At 45.9% G+C, this 10,262-nt stretch overlaps 1 protein-coding gene across 1 annotated transcript; it reads right to left on the minus strand.

The window, feature by feature from the left end:
* Positions 1-6,065: 6,065 nt before the first annotated feature.
* LOC119655577 (coiled-coil domain-containing protein 103) lies at positions 6,066-6,859 on the minus strand. The gene is made up of 2 exons (XM_038061510.1): positions 6,543-6,859; positions 6,066-6,277 (listed from the first exon to the last, which is right to left on the minus strand). The coding sequence occupies exons 1-2, from the start codon at positions 6,752-6,754 to the stop codon at positions 6,166-6,168; spliced, it is 324 nt and encodes a 107-aa protein (XP_037917438.1). The 5' UTR covers positions 6,755-6,859; the 3' UTR covers positions 6,066-6,165.
* Between the last annotated feature and the right edge of the window lie 3,403 nt (positions 6,860-10,262).

The following is a 10,262-nucleotide window of genomic DNA, read 5'->3' on the forward strand; positions in this document are numbered from 1 at the left end:
AAATTTTAACTCACCATTAATCTGGTATACCTGGTCCATAGAGAGCACCCTCCGTTTCTTCGAAAAAATCTTGTAAGGCAGATTGTTGCTCTCTGGTTTCAATTCTGACTTTTTTAGCGAGGTCAGTCGGTCGTCATTCGGACCGCCAAATTCGCGCTTCATTACGGCGGTCGACATAAACCTGACATATATGACCAACTTGACATCCCATTGTGACTAGGATTTTGAGAATGCCATTGAATCCTTCATTGAAAATAATTACAGCCAGAAAAGTGACTATTTCTACGACCTTGGCCCCAGAATGAAGGTGTTTAGGAGCGAAAGTCCAGATCAATACATTTAACGACTCATTGTTATTCTGGGTCTCTACTCCTAAACATCTGTTCAAGAGATCATCTCGTGGTAAATTTTCGTAGATTCGTTTGATGACTGTTTGTACTTCTTCAGTCAAAGGTGTCTTCTCGTGGTGGAAACTATCCAGTTCTCCTTTAGCTTCCGCTTTGCGCCATTTGCACCAACTGTCCTCGCCTGCTGGACAATTTTGATGCTGAGGATTTTCGTCTGTAGAACATTTATGGAAGAAAGTTACCCAAATTTCTTGCTTCATTCCTTCTATCGAATTTGCGTGTCAACGAATAGCTAGCCCAAAAAATGTAGTGAGGTCGTTGATAACCTTATCAGTAAGTTATCCCGCCCCTTTTGCACCTTTTGCGATTCTTCTTTGCATTTCTAAGCCGCGTTCCTATTCTTTTCTCGACATATCCTACGCATTCCTTTTTTACTACTACGTATATTTTATTATTTGAGAAAACTCCAGCAAAATCCAATATACAATATACAAAACTTGTCGTAATTGGAACATCCATGTTCATGCTTGTTAAAAGTTTCTTTGCTGATGTTGATGCGAAGTCCGTTTTCTTCTCTGATAAGTATCGTTTCCCATGAAATACTCGTTTTTTAGTGCGAGCATGACGTCGAACGTTAAAGCGATCTCCCTTCGTACGATCCATTTAAAAAAAATCCTGGATTATCCTTTTTATTCCAAATAGCAAATAAGTTTAGACAACTGATTGGTTTTCCATCTTTTTATATTTATACCTGTGTTCGAATTTATAAGGCTCAGGTAAAAAACTAACAGGTAAAAAAAGATTCGACGCTCTTTCTCATCGAGTACTCTAGCCGCGGCTGCAAACTCCTTACCTGTTTAACACTGTAATTTCTGAACGACTCGGAATATCGGAAAATCCCTTTGCCAACATATTCTCCACTATATATAGATACAAGATCGATTTCTCCAACCCGACACACGGGATGACCCCCTTAAGTGGAATGTCTATGCTTAGTCCAGTAAGTTGCATAATGTAGGAAATTGAAAACCCGACTACAGCCGGTCTGTCCGTAGCATTATTGCCTAAATCTTCAGGAAAACGGAAGACAGAGGGTTGCAGGATAAATCTTGCCTGTCAGAATATTTTCTTCTCTCTTTATCAGGGAGGCTTTCAGTCGATACCAGGAAACACACTTGGCCCCAGCTGCAAAAAGAGTCCGAACGGTTGGTTTGGTGATGAATGTGAGCTAGCAACGGAACGAGAGAATGCTGCATACCGAGCAATGTTGCATTCTCAAAAAACGTCGGCACCCGCGGAGACTAATTACGACCTCCGTCGAGCGGAAAAGCGACTACACAGACGGAAAAAGGAAGCCTGGGAGAACGAACAGGTCTGCGAACTCGAAAAGTGCAGGGAGCAAACGCACCAGGTCCGGAAGTTTTACCAACAAGTCAGCAGGATGAAGCCTTATACACTTGGCTTCTCATCCTGCCGAGACAAAGAGGGAAATCTGATTTCCGAAAGAAGAAGAAGAAGGCATATTGGAGTGATGGGTTGAGTACTTTCGTGAACTGCTCGACAACCAGAATATCGGCGACTTGGAGGTTCCGCCAACTGAAGACGATGGACAAATACTGTCACCACCAAGCATAAAAGAAACAGTCTATGCACCGGCTTAAAACCATAAGTCGCCAGGGGCCAATGGAATTACAGCCGAAGTGGTTAACTATGGAGGCAACCAATTACATCAAGCGGTTCATAAACTTATGCTCAAGGTGTGGGACAGCGAATCAATGCCTGATTAATGTCTCGGTGCCAGTAATCAGGCATTGATTCGCTGTCCCACACCTCGAGCATACATAAAAGGGTTCCATACATAAAAGGGAGATATCATGCAGTGCAGCAACTATCGAGGTACTATGTTCCTGAGTACCATCTATAAGATATTCTCTGTTATGCTAGGTCGGATAGCCCCATACGTCCAGAACATTGTTAATCCACGCCAAAGAGGTTTCACTCCGGGCAAATCAGCAACATATCAGATTTGCTCTGGAAAATTGATCCGTGATGCTGAAGTACATGCTAGAGGCACCATCCTCTCTAAGCCCATCCAATTACTGGCCTATACTGACGATATTGCCATCATGGGAAGAACGACCTGAGACGTATAAACTGTCTTTATTCAGATCGATCAGGCAGCGCGAGATCTTGGGTTCGAAATGTATGGTGGCCACGTTAGCACCAAAACCCATTCAACTAATAACATCGAATTGCACTGGTCAGACGAGAAGAATAAAGATACGAGACTACAACTTTAAGACCGTTGATAATTTCTCCTATCTAGGGTTGAAAATCACAACCGATAACAGCTGATGAAATCCACGCACGGTTGTTAGCAGCCAACAGGATCTATTCCAGCTAGGGCTTCCAGGACCAAGACATGGACTCAATAAATAAAAATGAAAAAACCGACGAGAGAAGAAGAGGTGGTGATGCCAAGCGCATTATCGGAGGACAAGCTGCAGGCACCCAGCCAGGAGAAAGTAGCCGTCAGGAACAACAGTCGGTGTCAGTCGTGATACGACTGTGCTGAAATCAACCGCAGGGACCGTTTGGAGCGAGGTAGCAGACGGACTAGCGGTTTCCAGCTTGGAATCCACTTTCGTCAAGCTGAGTGTAGCGAATATCAGCCATAGTACTTCTAACCCAAAACTGTCGACGTCAGGACCCCCTCAAAAGCAGAGACCGAAATACACAGCCAACTTTTCCTGCTCCGTATAAACGGAGAGTGTCTGAAGGCACTGGAAAAGGTAGACTATAAAGTGCGGTTCGGAGTGAGAAGCGTAAAGGTTAAAGTGTTTGCCCTGAAAAACCGGATGACAACCTGGATCCAATCGACGCCGCTGTTGGGGGAGATGAGGACCGACGGTTCGATTTACGAATTCCCCACGCAAGCAGATCATGCTGAAGGTAGCCCAGATGAATCTGCAGTATGAGAAGTGCCAGTATGCCTATCTCAAAGAAAAATCCATAGAAACCGTTCTTCACGAGATAATTGGTTGAGCGGTCACTACAGTACAAGCAGAATATTCTAGCTGCCTTCTTGGGTATAGAGGGAGCATTCAACAGAGCTATCAAGGAAGCCTTGACCAGTATTGGCCTGGAGGGGTATCTTATCCATTGGATAACATCTATGCTAAGAAGCAGGGTAATCCAGTCGTATCTGGGAGGCAACCCCTTGGCCAGACCTGTGAACAGAGGCACACCCCAGGGTGATGGACGAAATTTTATGAATATTAGACAGGAGCGGGATGAAAGTAGTAGCGTATGCCGACTATTTCGTGATATTAGCGTCAGGGATGTTTCCTCCCATTGTGAGTGACATCATGGAAGAAGTGTTGGGAAAAGTGTCCATGCGGGTTGCAAGGTTCGGACTCAGAATAACTCTAACTAAAACGGAGCTGATGCTATCAACCACCAAGACAAGGGTACCCGAATTCTACCTACCGCGGTTGAATGAACAAAGATTAGTTCTTTCCTCCAATGTAAAGTATCTGCTTATTTGGAGATTGAACATAAAACTGCGGGTGAATAGCCTTCTATGCCTGCCAGAGAACCTTTGCGAAGAAATGGGGTCTCCGGTCGAGGATCGTTCTCTGGATATACACACCTGTGGTGCGTCCCATTCTAGCGTATAATAGAATGAAGCTTAATAGGATTCGAAGAATCGCTAGTGCAGGTGCTATCGGGGCTCTGTAGTTTTGTCCGGCAGATGCTCTCAATGTACTCCTGCTTCGACTAACCGTAGACCTTCACATTAAATGCGGTGTAGTGTGCAGTGTCGTCAGGCTAAGTAAGTCCGCGTGCTGGACAGCGAAGCCCTACGGCTATAGGAACATCCTAGACAAAGTATCTCGGGAAATCTGGGCACTATGCCATACGCAAGTTGAACATCACGAGAAACTTTGCTGTGGACTTTGCAACCAGGGCAGAGTGGAGGACCAGCGGCGTGGCTATGAAACAGTATTTTTCATCGACGGATGAAAGATGATCTGTGGAGTCGGTCCGGGAGTTTTCCGTATGGTCTTCCAGGTTTCGCCAGTGTGATCCAAGCGGAATTACTGGCGATTCTAGAAGCCTGTCGACGGCTGGGGCATGATCCGAGCCCTAAGGTTTACATAGCCATTCTGACCGACATTCAAGCGGCTATTAAGGCCTTGTACTCAGCAACGACATCTTTCAGGCTGGTGGGTCAGTACAGAAACGCGTTCAACAGTTGGGGAGACACACTCAAGGTTACCCTCCTCTGAGTTCCCGTCAGGAACATAGATGGGAATGAGCGGGCTGACCGAATAGCCAGGGGCTCTGCTTTTGGCAGTCCTTCGGCGGGTACAGTCGGTGTCTTGTTGGCGACTGCAAAGGGCAGAGTCTCCTCGCACTACTTAGCAGCCGCGGACCTCAGGTGGCGAAGGCTGACCACCAGGTTCGGCATATCCTAAAATTCGCATTGCTGAAACTGCGGACAAGAGGGGGAAGCCCTCAGGCATATCCTTTCCGATTGCCTAGCTGCAGCTAGAGTGAGACTATGGACGCTGGGTACACAATTCTTTGGGGAACTTAGAAACATTTCTCACTGCAGGGAGGGAGAGCTGCTTTCCGTCGTGAATGCTACGGGCTACCTCTGAAAATCTGAGCGGCTGGACTCAGGTTCCTTGCTCTCATAACAGCAGTTTGTGGCGCACCACTGACACTATCTACCTCGGAACTTAAAAATCAAGATACATCACCTAATAGGAGGTTTACAGAATCATCAAGAACTTTTTTTGATTATGGCAGTCTTTAAAGGTCAGTCGGTGTCAGTCGAAAGAAAACTACAGGAACGACCAAATTCCCACTAAAAACCAATACCCCACTCCACGGAAAATATAGAATTGATTTTAAGAATAATTATCCTTTATTCTCTACCAGGACAGCTTAAGTAAATTTTCAAATTCCAAAAGGGTTTAAATTAAGCAATTCCACTGACTCAATCCCTGTCGCTGGGTGAATATACTGACACTAAGCGAGCACAGTTGGTAGTTTTCCAAACAATCCTAGAATTATTTTTTCTTCGTTCGTAAGAATAATCCTCATCTAGAGAGTAGTATTTGCCAACTTTATATCCTTTGTACATTTTTCCTCGTAGCAACATAATAGAGTTCGCCACTTGAGGAAAGAGAAAACGAGGAAGTATTTTGGCATAGCAAGAGGACGACTCTTTTTTCCACCACGTGCTTGGGTTATAATAGAGAACACTGAAAGATGGACGGCCTTCTCCGTGAATAATGATCTCTCCCCTTTGACTATTATTCTCGCCAACTTCCTTGCAATTATTCTTGGCTTTGCTAGTGGCGTTAGACATGTTCAAGTCAGTTGTAATTTACCATTAGTGGCTGTTGACTCAGTGCCCCAGACTAAGGGGGTATGATGGATGGTGCAAGATGGAAAAGTTTCAGGTGGGAAGATTTAAGGTAGGTGCACTAAAGTGGGTAAATATTGAAAGTATGCCAAAATGCTTGGTAGAAGTGAGATCTTTTCAGACTGCCGTGAACTTCTTGGCTGGCAGGTCCTTCCTTTTGAACGTGATGAGGCTGGTTCAGAGCATATCATGGAGCACCCCTTAAAGAACGGAATCAAATTAGGGAAAAAATCATAGAAACTTGATTAAAACGAGGAACTGCAATTGACTACGGGGCTTTGTATTTTGCAATTAAATAGAGCGGAAATTTGTACGGAAGAATTGGATTTACTTAAACACACAGACGCCATTCACTCCTACTCTGTCCTTGGTCGATTTTCAATCCTTTGGACATTCTTTCGCTGCCGTATTCCACAGGCGACTTTTTGTGCTCGCATCCATCTTATCCTTTTTATTAATGGGCTTCAGATGTGCTGCATCCACAATATCCCTAGTTAAAAATATACAGAGCTTTTATCTATCTATCCATATATATATATATATATCAGGTTTTATAAACAGGAGCGCGTGTTAGTATGTGCAATTAGGAATGGAAATTGCGATAATTTACCATCCTCATTGAGCCAGTAGAGTGCGAGGTGAAATATTTCAAGAGGAAAGAAAGCATTTAAGGACTCGTTAGAATTTATCGTTGCAATTAGTTTTTAAAGAACAAAATGGGTGAAGGATAGAGGAAGAAACAGAAATGTCCTTACTTGAATTCATCGTATGATTGTGACGTGTAAACTGCTCGTAGTTTGGCATCGTTACGAACTTGATAGAGTTCTTCTGCTCTTATCTTGGTCAAACACTCGTCCTTTAGTCGTAATAGTTCTTCCATTGTTATCTTGGGATTATCATCAACCAGTGAGCTATTTGTCGTTACGCGATGGTCATCAGAACCAGGAAGGTCCCTTCCAGATGCCATTGATTTTAACGTAAATTACACTCGTAATCTTTCAAAAGACACACTTGACTTGGTGTTCATATTTCAAATTGACATTGATAAACTAATCTAGAAGGAATCAATTCTATTTGATCAATACCTTGGTTGCTAAGGACTAGTAAAGGTAAGCACACACATAAATCTTATGGCATGTCCTGCAATAGACTCAACGAAAACCAGCTTAAATCGACATCGTCCGTTTAGAGGGTTGGGAAGCTGGAAGTGAGTGCACGGCGTGGAGGGCCGAAAAGCATGGTTAATTGATAAAAGGACAATTTTTTTTTGCGAGCAGAGTAGGTGAATCCGTTAATGCACAGAGTGTTGGACTCCCGCAACAGTACGCTGTCGGACTACCAACTAAACACCTCCCTGTCATCAGAGAACCAGCCTGGAACCGTTTGACACATTACTTCGGGTTAGCCCCCCACTCTTCCGGCTTTGGGAGCCTTCAAGTCAGGGAATTCCTTTCGCTAACGGGAGGAGAGAGGAGGAAGGGATTTGTTAGTTCAAAGAACCCCTTACCATCCGGTTCTTCCTCCGGTCGAGTTCAATCTTCTTCGCAATAAAAAGAGCCCGAACATAATGCGCAACACGATTTCAACTGCCAGCGCTCTTCAGCATCACTCTGACAATGTTGTTTGGAGAGAGCTCTCCTGTGTCTGCATGAAGCCGCTGACCAAAGTCGTCCCACTTCTCGCAAAAGAAAAAGGTGGGTTCCGCCACTCCATTGCAGAACACACAACCAAGAAATGGCGCCTTCCCAATCCTGTGCAGGTAAGACTGAAAACCTTCATGCCCGCTTAGAAGTTGGGCGAGGAAGTAATCAATTTCACCGTGCGTTCAGCCACGGGTCAAAATTGTCGATGAGCTGCGCAGTCCATTTGAACCTTGGCGTTGACGTTCTTCACGGGCAACCACTTCTCTTAAGTTCTCGCCGCGGTAGATAGATTTGCGCTCCTTGGCAAGGAGGGCAACGGGGATCACTACCGCGATCACCATCACGGCCGATTCGGAGACAGTTCGATAAGCAGACGACACTCGCAAAGCTCCCCGTCTCTCTACTTGAACAATGCGCTTATGATGCACCTCCCTGTCAAGGGCATCAGCCCATACCTTCGCGTCATAGAGCAGAACGGACTGCGTTGCTCCCATAAAAAGACGTCTCTTAGTAGACACAGGGCCCTCAACATTCGCCATTAGCTGACTCAAGGCCGTGACTCCAGCTGCAGCCTTGTCCGCTGCTGCTTTGATTTGCTCGAAGAAGCTCATCTTCGAGTCGAGCATTAAATCAAGGTATTTAACCGCAGGATTTGACTAAATAGTGAACTCGTTGGGCGATATGGGACGCAGGGTCGGGATTCTCCTTCTGGTCAAGGTGACTACTTCGGGTCTTTCCAGCGCAAGGCTGAAACCGTGAGCAGTCATCTGTTCGCTTACCCGTCGCATCAATATGCCAAGTCTGCTTTATGCCTGTTCAACAGTGCGTGGCAACAAGTGCCGCAACGTCGTCTGCATAACCGATTAGGGGCGACTCTTCGAGGATACCGAGTCTCAGCAGAGTATCGTAGAAAACGTTCCAGAGGTCCGGTCCTAGGATGGATCCCTGTGCTACTTTTGCCGTGATTTTCATCCTCCTATGGCCCTCTAGCGTCTTTCAGATAATCCCGACCTCCATAATAGCATCCACTGTGGATCTCCCTGTTCTGAACCCGAACTACCTTGGGAATAAGTTCCCGGCAGCGCGGGTCTACTCCTGATGAGCTTCTCGAGCACTTTCCCGGCCGTGTCAAGCATACACAGCGGTTGATATGCCGATGGGAGCTACAGGTCTCCTTTACCCTTTTTTTGTTTTTTTTTGAGGAGGTGGAAATCTTCAAAAGACTCTGGCCTGGGCTTTTCACCCACTAAAACCACCAGGGGCTCCCCCCTACCCCGTGGAACCACCTTTAGGTATTACGTCACGGGACGGAGTTAGCTTACTTTAGCTAGGTCTCTTTTCGTCTACCCGCATGGTTCGTAACCGCGTCTTCCTCACTTCCTCTGCTTTTCGCAGTTTATTTTGGATTACAGCGATCACGGAATTGATCGCATCCCAGTCTTCCTGGCAAGCTACCATTCTCCGGGCAAAATTTTCCGGTGACAACACTTCACCTAGGGTTTCCTCTAGGTTCCTTCTTTCTTCCACGAACCTAGGAGACTGGAAGTTTAGTTTCGACAATTCGGCGAGGTGTCCAATTTAAACCTGTACAGGTATTGACGGTATCCTCCATGGCCGGTGAGAAACTAAGTGAGATTATAATTGACCTCCCCATGCTTTCTCTCCAGCCACTCCCCGATGGAAGGGATCAACCTGTAAGTACAACGACCCTTTTCTGACTGGTCCCATCGCTGTTGCCATCTGCTTATGGACTCTTCCTTTCGGCTTTTTTCACCTGAGATAAGGGAGAGATGGAGGTGGCTTATAAATGTTCACTATTTCGGTTGCCAGGATGTCAATCGGCATCATTCGCGAGATGACGAACGCTGCATCGTCTGAGACGGTCCTGAAGGCAGAACACACCCTTAAGGATGTCCTTCTGTAAATCGTACTCAGTTTATGTTTATTGCCTAAAACCTGCAAAGCTTTTCCCCAAACTGGGACTGCATACAGCATGATAGAGCTCACCACCCTGGCTATGAGCAGCCTGCAAGCCTGCCACGGGCCTCCCACGTTCGGCATCATCCTTGCCAGAGCCATACTCGCGGTGGATGCTCTTTTACAAGTATGCTCTATGTGCTGCTTAAAATTAAGTCCTCCGTCTATCATCACCCCCAAGTATTTGATGGCGGGCTTGGAAGTGATGATACGATTCCCGATTCTAATGCAGGCATAATTTCTTTTGCGGTGCTTAGTGATGGGGACCGCTTCCGTCTTTTCCTCCGCGAGTGCCAGTCCAGCACTCCCTAACCAAGCCTTAACAACACTGATTGTTTCGCTTGAGTACAACTCAGCATCCTCGAGATGCTTTGCGACCACAACCAGTGCTATATCATCGGCGTATCCCACCACCGTGGCCTCCTCCGGAATCGGAAGGTTGAGTACATCATTATACATGATGTACAGTAGTGGGCCCAGTACAGAACCCTGTGGGACACCCGCGGAGACAACGTACTCTTTGGGTCCATCATGGGTATCATACCAGGGTGTCCGCTCTTTCAAGTAGTTATCGATAATAGCGGCAAGATAGGTGGGAACACCAATCGTCGTCAGAGACTTTCGTTTAAGGTTCCAATTGGCCGAGTTAAATGCATTCCTCACATCCAGGGTCACCACCACACAATATTTGCTGGTACAACCCCTTCCGTGAATTGTATTTTCGGCCAAGCAGCAACCATTTTGATGGCATCAATGGTTGATCTTGCTTTACGGAAGCCTATCTGAAAGGCCCCCTTGGCTCTCGACGACTGGGAGCAGTGTATTATAAATAACCCGCTCCAACATTTTGCCCAT

The sequence above is a fragment of the Hermetia illucens genome, chromosome 4 (assembly GCF_905115235.1).
Source record: "Hermetia illucens chromosome 4, iHerIll2.2.curated.20191125, whole genome shotgun sequence".
NCBI lineage: Eukaryota > Metazoa > Arthropoda > Insecta > Diptera > Stratiomyidae > Hermetia > Hermetia illucens.

Bases quoted from the DNA above. Each gene is read 5' to 3' on its own strand.
- LOC119655577 (XM_038061510.1), bottom strand. From the start codon at position 6,754: ATGGCATCTGGAAGGGACCTTCCTGGTTCTGATGACCATCGCGTAACG. The intron at 6,278-6,542 runs GTAAGGACATTT...ATTTTTAACTAG, and splicing joins CAATCATACGATGAATTCAA to GGATATTGTGGATGCAGCAC.